The sequence below is a fragment of the Polyodon spathula genome, chromosome 2, assembly GCF_017654505.1.
Source record: "Polyodon spathula isolate WHYD16114869_AA chromosome 2, ASM1765450v1, whole genome shotgun sequence".
NCBI classification, from domain to species: Eukaryota; Metazoa; Chordata; class Actinopteri; order Acipenseriformes; family Polyodontidae; genus Polyodon; species Polyodon spathula.
Window position 1 is genome coordinate 77,420,747 of NC_054535.1, and position 13,205 is coordinate 77,433,951.

Below are 13,205 nucleotides of genomic sequence, written 5' to 3' on the forward strand. Positions count from 1 at the left end.
TGATTGATGTTAAGAATTCAGAATACCACTTTCACTCTCCAATGGGCAAAGGATATGAATATGAGGAAACCAAACCTATTTAAATTTGGCGTAACGGGTGATATTGGCTATTGCAACAATGTTTTTTTAATTAAGTCATTGTTCTGAATCTAATTTCAAATAATAATTATTATTTTCACATTGGAATTATGGATAATTACTGGAAAAATTATTTTATTAGCGTATTTATTTATTTATATGTTATAATTTATACATTATTTAATTTATTTTTTCATTTATTTTTGTTATTTTATTATGATTGTATTTTTTTATTTATTTTTTCTTCTAAATTTAAATTGTTTATTATGTCTTTTAGTTAATTTTTCATTGATTTTCCGCACAATCGATAACGAATTATTTTGATTTTCATTCATAGTTAATAAAATAAAATAAAAATAATAAAAATAATATATTTAATTTTATTTAATTATATATTTTTATTTTTTATTATATTTATTTTTGCATATAAAAAATTGAATGTCTATTTATGTTATTTTTTTTTATTTACTTGTTATATTTTTTTTACTTTTTATATATTTTGTTAACATCAAAGAAAGTGTGTGTAATGATGCTGATTTGGTTGGGATTATTCAAAAGCCAATTAGCTATCAGGAGCTATCAGAATGGCCTCCTCTCATTTTTAACTTGTCCTTGCTGCTTATCAGGTGCCATTTATTATAATCTGTATGGTAAAATACTGTAACATATTAAACACAGTGTCAGACACCAAAAGTAGACTTAATGTGCATTGCATATTTGTAAGAATTCACAAGGGACTATCGTGATGTAACATTAAATCTTTATTTTTATATATTTACACAGTGAACCAATTGTAACAAAGTTCAGTTACCCCTTTTAATTTGCTAATCTGGCAATATCCATTTATTCACTCTGTACTTGTCTTTTTTGTACTTTTCTACAGCTGTACTGGATACAACAGGTACAATGAACTGCAGAGTTAAATTATTCTAGCATGGGTTTTGAATTCAGCACAAAAACTGTAATAATGATTTGCAACGACCACAAAAGTCAGTACACTACGCATTTACTAGACACGCTAACCTTTGTTCTGAGAGTACTATTTATTTTTTTAATGTAAACAAATAGCCGGTTGAAAGTTGTAACTTGCTGGAAATCCCTAGTATTTATTGCTGTTAACTGTAGCCTAAAAGAAACAAGGCCACATTTTATAGAGGTTTACCGTTTAACCAAACATCTTGTAACAATAAATGTACGTTTGGGTAAAATAATTAAACAGCAAAAGCTGTACAGTATAAAAAATATGTATTACTACTGAAAATTAACTAAATTAACACAGTGATACCATTACAACACCTGTGTTTTGCCCTGAGTAAACTTTAGCAGAACCAAGAGACCACAGCAGTATTTCTTTATTCAGCAGATGTCTTTATCCAAGGCAACTTACAGAGACTAGGGTGTGTGAACTATGCATCAGCTGCAGAGTCACTTCCAACAACGTGTCACTCGAAAAAAGTAGCACAAGGAGGTTAAGTGACTTGCTCAGGGTCACACAGTAAGTCAGTGAGTGAACCAGGATTTTAATGGGAGGCCTCTTGGTTATAAGCCCTTTTCTCTAACCACTGGACCACCAGTATTGACAACATAATACTACACAGTTGTTATGGTAATATGTATTGTTTTGCACAACTGTGATACCACTTGTTTTTCAAAATATGAAACAACTGTGGGCTGTTCTACCAATATCTCATTAACATACAATCATTAACTTTGCCACTTTGCATAGAGCCACTGGATGGGAACACTTAAACTGGTTCTGAAACACAAACAGGCATTCTGCTAGAACTGGATCTGTTTATTCTGCACTGCATAGGGCTCTGAGGTGTGAATATTCTTCTAGCATATGGATTGACATAGCATAGCAGTCCAGATAAATGCAGGGAGACTGTTGAGTCCTTAATAGTGGCTATCAAAAGTATTCACTTTTGCAAAGAATGGGAAAAAATTGCAGTGTCCAGATGTGCAAAGCTGGTAGAGACTTATCCAAATAGACTCATGGCTGTATCTGCTGCCAAAGGTGCGTCTACCAAATACTGACTCAAGGGGGTGAATACTTAAGCAATCAATGATTTTCTGTTTTGTATTTGTAATTAATTTAGAACAATTTGTAGATTTTATTTTTCATTTTGACATTATGGATTTTTTTTGTGTTTATCAGAGGCTAAAACTCCTAATTAAATCCATTTTGATTCCATATTGTAACACAATAAAATGTGGAAAAGTCCAAGGGGGGGGGGGTGAATACTTTTGAGAGCCACTGTAAAACAGGACTAAAATAACATGAAAGTTCTTATTTTGGCAAACAAGCAATGAGAATCTAGTAATTTTATTATATACAATAAACACCCAGTTTGTATTTGGTAGCAAAAGTATTTTCACACCAGAAGACTTGTTAGGCCCAATTATCGTTCTGATTACAGTGCACCAGTATCAGGTTTGCCTTTGTTTATTTCTTTTAAAAATAAAAATGTAAATGAAACTGGTCCAGAGAGTTAATTTGATCCAAACCCAACTTTTGCTAGTTTCATAAATTACAACTCTGTCTAATTTAACTGTTATGCATTACACACAACAGCATTATGTTTTGTTTATTTGAAAGACCAGCAAACCAATACTACCTCATTTTTCTTGCTGGTGAAGTACCGCTAGTGCATTTGCTAATATATGTTTAAACTAAATGAGTGGTAAAAATGATTAGAACGTGAAATGTTTCTACATGGGTAACCAGGTATATGGGAGGTCAGTGCTATTCTGAAAAACTGAATTTGCAGTTCCTTGTGTGGCTATTGCAGTTAGCTCATATTCTTTAACATATGACTGGGTGCTGGCAAGTTCTTGAGAAGGGGACGTTTCCTCTCCACTTCTTGCTATGGTGTTACACAGTAGGTCCAGCCTGGTTTGTGTGACATGCAGTTGACCAGCAGCCTGCTTCGGTCCTGTGGTTTCTGTCGCTGTTGGACTCGTAGTTACATCACAGCTGTCTTTGGGAGCTAAAAACTCAGCAGTTTGAACCATGGGCAAATACTCGTTGTTAGAAAAGAACTGCAGAAAATTGTTACTCTTAGCAGAATGCTGGTCTATGTCTTCTCCAATGCCAGGCAAGGGCTGGTATGGCAAGGGCAATTCTGTAATATATGAATCAAGAAGCTGTTTTTCTGAAGATGAATACAAATGATCTGAATTAATGCTATCACTAAGATGTAAATCACAAATGGAAGAACCATCATCTGGAGTCAGTACTGCCCATTCCAGTATAGTCTGAAAATAAAAATAAACATAAACAGATAAAGAAAAAAGCCAATAAATAATTGTAGGCTTAAAACAAATGCAGGTTATCAATTCATCAGCTACTTTCAGTAGGATCTGTTGTATGGAAAATATTATTTGAGTTGTCCTGCTGGAGGTCTGAATAATAATTTCCCAATCTGATGATTTAGGATTAAGTTACAGGTCAGGGGTTAAATGATGATTTATGGTTGAGGATTAGGTTTATGTGCAGATGTTTCTGGAGCATTAGCCTCAGGATGAACAGACAGCCTTAAACCCCCAAAGTCTCTCCCATGGAATATGGCAACTTGATCACAGGAGTAAAGAATGTTCACCAGGAATTCTGAAAAAGAATATCTAAGCGGTGACCCAGGTGCCCGGGGTAACACTAGACTTACTTGCATAACAGTTTTAAGATTTATTTTTTTTTGTATTTATTTATTTTATTTAACGTACCCAATTATTCTACCACTGATTTTGTCCCCAGTTTAGAATATACAATTGTTCCCTCACCGCAGTAATTCCACACACAGCTCAGGAAAACTGAAGATTTCAGTGGGCATTCTCTGATCCCACAGCCAAGCCAATTTCCTATTTTACACCCAGGAACTCGAGAGTGGATGTCATCAAGCTACCGGCCTCTGGAGGACAAAAGCCAGCCCTGCAGATGTCAGCCCGAACTCACCATGCGCCTGGCCAATAGGGTCGACTGTATGATTCACCCTGCACGCCACGTGGCCATACTTTACCAGATGATCCACCTGGGGACCCACACATTTCTGATTTCAATAAGAGATCTACTAGTCTGACATGGCTTAAATTTCTGAACAATGGCGGTTTCATCCCCTGGGTTAATGGCAACTTGTCTTCTTTATGCACTGTGTTAGAAAACCATTATAATGCCAAGCAGTGACAAATAAATACTTAATGCTGTGCTTTTCTAAACCTGTACTGCCTACAGCAGCCACAATAAAAGTTCACGGGACTAGCTTAACAGTGGGTAGGGCGACATAGTTCCCTGTGCACACTGTTCAAGTGGAAACAAGTGTCATTTGGGCCCCTGTAGCACGTATGTTGCTTGACACAACACAGTGCACACAGTTGTTTTTTCCGTTGGTGGTTTTCTGCAGATTTTGACATTCTAGAAATGCCTGGTACACACTGGTCAATGCAGCAACATCCTTCTGCTTTCTCAGGAGTGTTACTGAGTGTGTGTACCACAAGAACTGTAACGATTTGCAATCACCACAAGAAGCCACTGGCCTCCACACACTTATCAAACCTATTCACTTTGTCGTCTTGACACAAGACAGGCAAACAACTTTGTTATCTAGTATCAAGTTTATTCTCTGGCTGTTTCTATGGAGCTACTCAATCAACATTTCAGTCTGTTAGAACTGGAGATGGCATTGCAGGAGTTATTGTAACTCACTGTGTAAAAGCATTGAATAGCACACAAGAAACTAGTGTGCTGGGATTTGTATAGATTCTGATATTAAAACAAACAAAAAGGATAGAAATAATTTCTACATAGCATTCCAGGTTTTTCTACATGCTTCATTAGCCACAGTGCACAGGTAACAAGCTCAGGTGTGTCTTATTAAACTCTTAGTAAAACTGGGAATGAATTAAACTGCTATGCAATGAGAGTCTTATTTCCATCCCTGAAACAGCAAAACAAAACGTAACCCTTCCAACACCAATTTATATAATTGATTCATCGCTTCAAATGAAGGAATTCCTTGGAGCTGAATTATTTATTATGCAACTAGAATGTGTAATGTTGTGCACTGAAGTTTTATTATGACTGTTGTGACATGGTATTGATGTTGCACCCTGGCCATGTCACATCTCTATGTGGTTATCCCAGCATATATAAATGGTAAAAAAAAAAAAAAAAAAAAAAAAGAAGAACTGTAATGACTTAGCATCTCAGCCTATTGAAATGATGGGAAAGGCAAGGGACTGGACTTCATGGTTTAAAGAAGAACAACTGAAAATCTGAAAGGCATGCTCTATAGTCAAAGTGTGCGCCTTCTGCTGATGTCAGTATGCATCTTCAGCATGCTCTTTAGCTGAATGGTAAGACTCTTTATTATATTCGTAGGCTGAGATGCCCAGCCATATTACATGAGATAATGAAACTCAATGTAAAACATTGTCCCAACAAACAATCAAGCAACAGGGTATAGCTGATAAACCAGCAACCTGTTGACGAACAGTACCTACCATATAGAAGATACATAGAGATGATACTGTATGAAACTGACTTTGTTAAATTAAACCATTGTTTTACCTGAGGATGGTATTCGTCAAGCCAATGTTCCAGAGAGCCTTTGGATGGGTTTGGAACAGAGGGCCAAAACTGTTCTTTTAATCTGCAGAAACAAAATAAATAAAAATAAATAAATAAATAAATAAATAAAATATTTACAAAGGTGGGGTGTATCTAAATGACGACTTTACTTGTCCGTGTGAGTAGAGTAATCCGTACGTCAGGGTATCAAACTATCTACTTATAACACTCATGTTATATAATGATATTGCCCAATAGCATTTTGGGAACGTCCGATTTACACTTTCAAACAACTCATACAAGCTACTTATACTAACCATGTAGAACGTGGAATAATGACATTCTATACACCAGTTATTTATAATTCGGTTTGATCAATATTTTTCTGTGAGTGATCATATTAATAGTTGTAAGAAACATAGCAATACTTACACAGGCTTCTTTATGACACAGATCACTCCCAAGAGGAAAATCAGGAAAACAAACGGTACAGTTACAAACATAACGGCTTCTGTTGCTGCAAAAAATCAAATAAAACATGATTCACTTATTGAGACAATAGTGTGAAATAGCAATAACAGTTAAATTAAGCCGATCCTTTCATGTTTTAAGCCTAACTTCCTTTAGTACATGTACAAGTTGATGGATTCTAGTGCATTTTTGCATATCTGTTTCGCTGAGGCTACATTGAAACAGGAAGATTAACACTTACAGAATGGTTCTCAAAAAAAGTTTTCTAGATTAGGGCATACCACACTTTTTTTTTTTTTCCCCTGAGACCCATCTTTTGATCTCTATTTGACACACTATAGAACTTGATATAAAAAATATGAACACTGCAATATTAACGTACTGTACAATGTCAATTCAGTAACAATAATGCACTAGACACTAGTTTAATGTTAGCATTTACTAATGTATAAATAGCTTTATAGGTGTATTGTAAATTATATCTATAGCCACTCTCTTAAATTACATTCCACATGTACCGATTTACTTTTTTTTAACATTATTTTGAAGATCAATTTAAGTTTTAAAAAAAATGTAGCTTCCAACCCAAAATACAGGTTTCTTACACACTGAAGTAGTGAAGATCACATCACTGCTTTTAATACTTCCCGCCTTGGTGCTGGCTTTTAAGTAAACTCTGTACTGTGTGCTGGGCTGCAGAGACTGCAGTGTGCACTCCAGCACATTTGAGTTGACAGTCTTAACTAGGAAACAAAGAGAGATGTAAAAGCAATAGATTGCGACAGTTACAACATGCAATTAAACCTTGAAGAAGTTTTGTAGGTGTGGACATTGATTAAGCACTCAAGCACACTGTAAACATCCAGACTGGGTTCTTCTTCTACTGACCAGCAGACCTGACACCTCAATACACTCTCAAGAAAACAGGGTGTTCTCCCTCAGACACTTGAAACTGTATGCCCATCACAGAGAGGCGTTCCGGGGCATTACACACAGAAACCACAATATTACACAAAAACAACTGTGCCACAATAACAAATACCATTTAAAACGAGCACACTTTTCTTATTCAGGCTGAAAATAACAAAGACTGAATATTATGGAATGAACCCTGTAACATAAATCAAATTCTTCCTGAGACAAAGGAACAGTTCTGCCTGACTACAGCACTGCATATAGGCAAATACGAAGAGTATTTGGTAATAGTAAGAAAATTAAAGGTTCTAATTTTGGTGATGCTACAGTGTTCGACCCTTATCAGTCCAGGGGGAAACATTTAGGCCACAATGGGCCAACACTCATACGGTAGAAAGATAAGAAAGAGATAACTGAGAAAGTACACGGCAAATGTAAGGTAAGGGGGTGAAGTCACATTGACTTTTAAGTAAAACACCGATCAGAGGTAATTTAAAGAAAAGTAAAAACTTAGCAAAATTGGCGAACATACAGTTTTGAACTATCAAAAGTATATGTTGTGCTTACAGTGTTGTTCTTCATTGAGGAAAACAATGGTGTAGTTAACGATGATACCATTTCTTTGGTCCTTTGGAATCTCTTTCCACTTGATAGTAGCCTCTGTGGTCTTAATATCCAATACATCTGGTGTATGAATTTTTCCTGGTGCTAATAATAATAATAATAATAATAATAATAATAATAATAATAATAATAATAATAATAATAATAATAGTATCTAAAAGAAAAAAACTATTGTAAGTTTCATATTTTTATTAAAAACTGTTGTGTAGAAAAAGCCAAGACAACTGAATTGAAGGCTGTGGTCAGTAAATTAAAAATGCCTTGACCAATTAAGTGGAAACAATGGTCTCTCTTTCCTATCTTACCGCAATTGCTGGCTGTCAAACCAAATAGCAGTAGAAGAAGCAGCAGAAAGAAAGGGCGAGTATTTAAAGCCATTCATAGACAATTACAGGTGTGTCCTTTACAACTGGGATTTGGTAGAGTGTGCAATGCTTTCTTAAATGACATTCTTTCAAATCATAATATTGTGTCATTACCTCCTTCCCTAAGGTAGGCCTCAGTTGATGTAGGAGTTCCAGCACCTTGCTCATAAACAGGGTAGACGGAGATGTTGTAACATTTCAATGGCTCAATATTACCTGTGAAAGCAACACAGATGATATGAGTGCATTTCATTTCATTATAAGAAGGATCTAAATGTAGACATGCAAGTATTCACTCTAAAGGCACTGCCATATAAAGTGTAGATGAGTGATGTTATTAGGAGCTTGCTTCTTCAAACCTAGTCACGGCAAGTTGCTGTTCTTGGCTGAGGGCAGATTAATGAGTACTGATTGGCCTTTGCATTGCCACAGGCTGGGAGGGGAAATCATAACAGGAGAGGCAAGGCAGAAACTAGACAGACTGGACTCCAGGACTTCAGTAGCTTGTAAACATCCACTGCTTAGGTTAGCCGTGTGAAAACGATGTGATTGGCCAGAATGATTCGCCGCTTTTCACTTGATCCCCAACAAGTATTATGAGATTAAAAACCTCACAATTAACAGTTTGCTAACAATGTGTGTATGCTATCCAGATACACAGTTTGCCACATTTGCTCTGTTAATTGCATGAATTTATAATAATGTAGGCCCTTTCTCAATGTATGCAATGTTTATCCAAAAGACTTAAATAAATGTATTTTACCCTGAAAGAGAACTTCAAGTGGGTCTTACGAAGCCATCGTAGGTGAAAACATTAGCATTGACGTGAAGCCGTTTTGTTTCTAAGTGTGCAAGAATGCACGGTCAGTGTGTTTTGACTTTTTACGAAATACCATGGATGAATACCTGGGAAGTCTATTATATTTCTACTGCGTACTTCCCAAAACATACGTAACTTTCTTACTGGATGTTCCAGACCCAGTATTTGATTTGCCACTAAACCTCACTGTCATACTTAAGACATATTATTCATGGTTGCTCAGACTTTGTTTACAACATTTTTCCATAGATCAAGCGTCTGTTAAATTCCTTTTGATCAGAGTGCATTCCTCGTCAATTCAGTGCTTCATACAGCTGGGTTTGCATTATCCATTATGTTACAGGTACTGTAGATAATAAAATAATAAAGTAACCAATTAACTTGAGTACTACAGTCTATTTTAATCTGAATAACACAGTTTACATGAATTTGATATCACTGGTTTTCACCAGTAGTTGTGATTAAAACCAAGCCCTATGACTATAATGTTCTCATTCTAGTAGTCTAGGGTAGCTTACCTTTTAAATAAGTTGTAAGGGTGGTGTTGTTAACATGCTGCCAGTCTCTCTCACAAACGGCCTCTGTACCCACACACCAGTCAATCACGTATCCACTTACTGCCGATGGAGGAGCTTTCCACTCAACCCATAGCTGATTGTCTTTAGGAGAAGCTTGTACCACTGGTACTGCTGGTAGAACATCTAAAAATGAAATGCATGAATGATTTTACCAGTCAATGTAATGAAGTCAACCAAAATATACTGTATATTGTTAGAATAAATGATTGATCATGAACAACCGTCACATCACACTAGTCAACAGAGAAGATCGTCACCATCAGCAAGCAACACCACGCAACCAACACGCTAAGGGGGTTTGTTAATTCACTTGAATCGTTTTTAAAATATTGCAGCTTGTTTTAAGCTAAATTGATGTGAAAGACTGGCTTACCCTGTTTGGAAATTGCAGGGATTCTCAGCGTGGCTCCAGGAGAGTCCCCAGCTGAGTTATAAGCGAACACAGTAACCTCACAAGCTTCTGTGGTCCGGAGGAATGATATCTTAACATCAGTGGTGTTTATCCAAGGCTGATTTCTTCTATATACTTTGTATCCAAGTATAATTCCATGAGAGTCAGAAACACTTAAAGGCTGCAGGCAAACATAGGAACACTCAGTTATCTTAAACAGTAAGTACTCATACAAATAGTAGGTACTCATACAACCCCTCTGCATCATTCTCTACCGGTAGGGTGTTCATAAGAATCAGTCCAAGTGAGATGCTGTGCCTATTCTGTACAGTACTGGTATGAGGGTAAAATAATGTGGTAGTAAAATGGGGTTTTTCACGTTTGTTTGTTTTACTGGACACCACCTGTAATAAAACAAACTTAAAAAAAATAAACAGTTTGAGATATAAGACTGACATTGCGGCAGCAGTAACTGTAAAATAACTGTCATGAAAGGGTTAATTTTTCTGGTACGATACCGATGATCAAACTAGACACAGAATTAAATAATACAGTTGAGTTCTGAGTATACAGCCAGTGTTAAATTCAAAGAGCTTGCTCTTTAGTTGAATGCTAAGATGTTTGTCTTTAAACCATATGGTTTGCGGTTTGTCTTTCCATTCAATTTTATGGGATGAGATGCCCATTTGAAATATTATATGAACAGCTAAAGTAGCAGCAATGTCAGCGGTTGCTGGCAAAAACATATAAGCTCCCCTCACGGGAATCCTTAACTAGAGAGAAAACAGCTCTGAATTACCTTCCATATGAGAGAGATTTTTCCTGGGAAGTCATGATCCTCCATGCTCCGCCAGAGATCCACTGCTTTTGAAGGCCCTGGTGGCAAAAATAGGAATAATTAATCGTCTTGTATTGTTTATAACGGTTTCAAATTATATTTACATTGCATACACTATACAGGGGTTCCATTGTAATTACATTCCGTTCTCAAGGTCAGGACCCTGATGACTACTTCACCAAACCACTAACATCTACTTTGCTGTAGCCAACCTAGATGGCGCCGCAGGGCAAAGGCTACATTTTCTAGATCCAGGGCTGGATTAAGGGACGAGGGGGCCCTACGCTAACCCATATTTTGGGGGCCCTATGCACAACAGCTTGTGAAACGATGTTGTAATTAAACAGCCTGTAGGTAAGTGTGGAAAGCTTTTGTAATTAAACAGCCTGTAGGTAAAGTGTGGACGTCAGATGCAATGTGTAACCCATACTGATCTTGGGCATCAGTTGACTCGTCAGTGACCACTGACAAGCAAACAGACTGTTTTAACAATTCCATAATCTCCTGCTTGTGATACTCGGCAACTTTAGGTAAGTATTCATGTCAAGTAGCTGGGCTGATGAAGGAATCCCTCCACCATTTGCTACACTCTTTCTGAAGAATTTACGTAACTTTTTAGTTGTCCAATTTTTCAAGAGGGATATTTTGTGCAGACACCTCTGTCAGGTCAAAATGTAATAAGTTGACAAACGAACACCAATGTTTGTCAAAAGTTCACCTGTAAAACTTTGGCTTCCCAGTTTTCAGTGGAACATTTCGATTCTAAATCTGCGTGTCCATTCAGAACGAGAACGGGTAGCGATCTAAAGTTAAAAGTTGGAGACGAAGGCACTTATAGCTGAGTTGTTATTTAGCACGAACAGTTGGACAACTGCTTGCGGTTCCGGTAGAGATCTACAGTAATGTTGCTAACGAAGAGCTTACCTCCATCGCTGGGTAAAACTCCTGCTGGACACTGCTTTACACGATCTGCTGCAGACACATTTTAGCCTTTTTAGAGATATCCATGTCCTTGTTCACAATGTGTAGTATTTTAATATCCCGCCTAGATTGCATGTAGTCACGTGACATAATCACTGCCCAGCACTGTGTGCATGGCGTATATTACAAGCAGTCACACAGCAGAGCTGTACAGTTTAGTTACACTGAAAAAACGATCCGTCTCGAACATATTTATGGTTATGAATACTTTTACTTAAATAAAAAATGTAAAGAATACTATATGTTTTTGTTGCCGTGCCATAAACCGATAAAGTAATAAAGGCAATGCTATATAACTCTCTTTGTTTACGATAACCTGGGAATGTAGGAAGAAAGGTCGACGGATGCCCAATCGCGGGGAGTAATACTTGTGTGTTGGACTGAAAAAGCACGACTAAAAAAACGGATTTAGGTTGTGGGAATTAATTTATTCTTTCAAAAGATGTTTACGTCAGGAGGATACTGTGCACATTTGAGACAGGACAGGTTTTTAAATTGGCCCTAAAACTGAAACTCCCTAATGAATACGTAAATTGAGCTAGTGAGTTGGGCTGATTTGGTTGACAAATACGACGTGTCTGTGATGCCTCTGACATAGGACTAGGGATACCTCCCAGGAGATAGTGGGCGTGGAGCATTTGGTATTGCCCATTAGCAGGAAGCTGCTTGCGTGAGAGACTCAGACCAGGTGTGCTGTAATCGAGAAGGAATGCCTAGCCGTCATAAAATAAATAAAACTGCTCACAGCATGCCAGATGCCTGGACTAATCACAAATTGTAGGATATTATCAGTACAGCCATTGTAATGTCTTCTATCTAAAAACCCTATTACTTTACTAAATATACCTACTGTCTTCCAAAGTTTGACCGTATCCATCAGCGCTCCATTCAGACCAGTAGATTGTATTCTCTTTTTTAATACAGGAAACAGAAGCACTGTAGTTGCTGAATGGCTCCAAACCTCCAATGTGAAAACCTATTTCTTTTTGTTCCTTTTCCATTTGTATGTTCTCAACCTGTCATTAAAATCAAAACTATTAAAGCATTTGCTTTGTGTGTTTGTTTTAACCATTACCATGCTGTTATTCTACCAGTAGGATTATACATGTTCTGAATGGCTGCCTCTACCTTTCTTTGAGCAGGCTTTGCTCTTTGGGAATTTTTTCTGATCGTTCAACTCTGTCGCTCAAACCTGATCCAATGTAAAACTAGCACAGAAGCGAGTTGAAAATGTCACCTGAACTCAAACTTGGCAAACCAGCCTGTAACCACTGTGTTCTCAAGCATGCAGTCGACACCGAAGCACGAACTTCGTGAGTTTGCATGTGTTTGTTCTAAATTCTTATTCCCATGCTAGTCTATTTATAATAATCATATTGATTGACTGATTTTTTTTTCAGAGAACATAGGGATACAAGCAGCAACAAGTTACATGCTTACAAACACAACGAATTCAAAACCAGGCATTTCCGGAAGCGATATTTACATTTTGACACTGACTGTAATTAAACCAGGATCACAAACATTACAAAGACAAACAAAAAAAATGCATATGTCAAAAAATAAGCCAAAAAATAATAA

General features: G+C 36.9%; 1 protein-coding gene across 1 annotated transcript; it reads right to left on the reverse strand.

Annotated features, from left to right (window-relative positions):
* Positions 1 to 2,266: 2,266 nt before the first annotated feature.
* Positions 2,267 to 12,655, reverse strand: LOC121300951 (interleukin-6 receptor subunit beta-like). The gene is made up of 10 exons (XM_041229979.1): positions 12,475 to 12,655; positions 10,605 to 10,681; positions 9,788 to 9,986; positions 9,355 to 9,537; positions 8,131 to 8,232; positions 7,595 to 7,735; positions 6,718 to 6,855; positions 6,074 to 6,158; positions 5,642 to 5,723; positions 2,267 to 3,336 (listed from the first exon to the last, which is right to left on the reverse strand). Exons 1-10 carry the CDS (start codon positions 12,623 to 12,625, stop codon positions 2,791 to 2,793), a joined length of 1,704 nt encoding a protein of 567 aa, XP_041085913.1. The 5' UTR covers positions 12,626 to 12,655; the 3' UTR covers positions 2,267 to 2,790.
* Positions 12,656 to 13,205: the final 550 nt, after the last annotated feature.

What these genes read in the sequence shown, in the direction of transcription:
- LOC121300951 (XM_041229979.1), bottom strand. Translation starts at nt 12,625, where the DNA reads ATGGAAAAGGAACAAAAAGAAATAGGTTTTCACATTGGAGGTTTGGAG. An exon ending in GATCTTCACTACTTCAGTGT is followed by an intron (nt 6,159 to 6,717) that starts GTAAGAAACCTG and finishes GATTTTTTGCAG; the next exon opens with CAACAGAAGCCGTTATGTTT. An exon ending in TGTGTCATAAAGAAGCCTGT is followed by an intron (nt 5,724 to 6,073) that starts GTAAGTATTGCT and finishes TTGTTTCTGCAG; the next exon opens with ATTAAAAGAACAGTTTTGGC.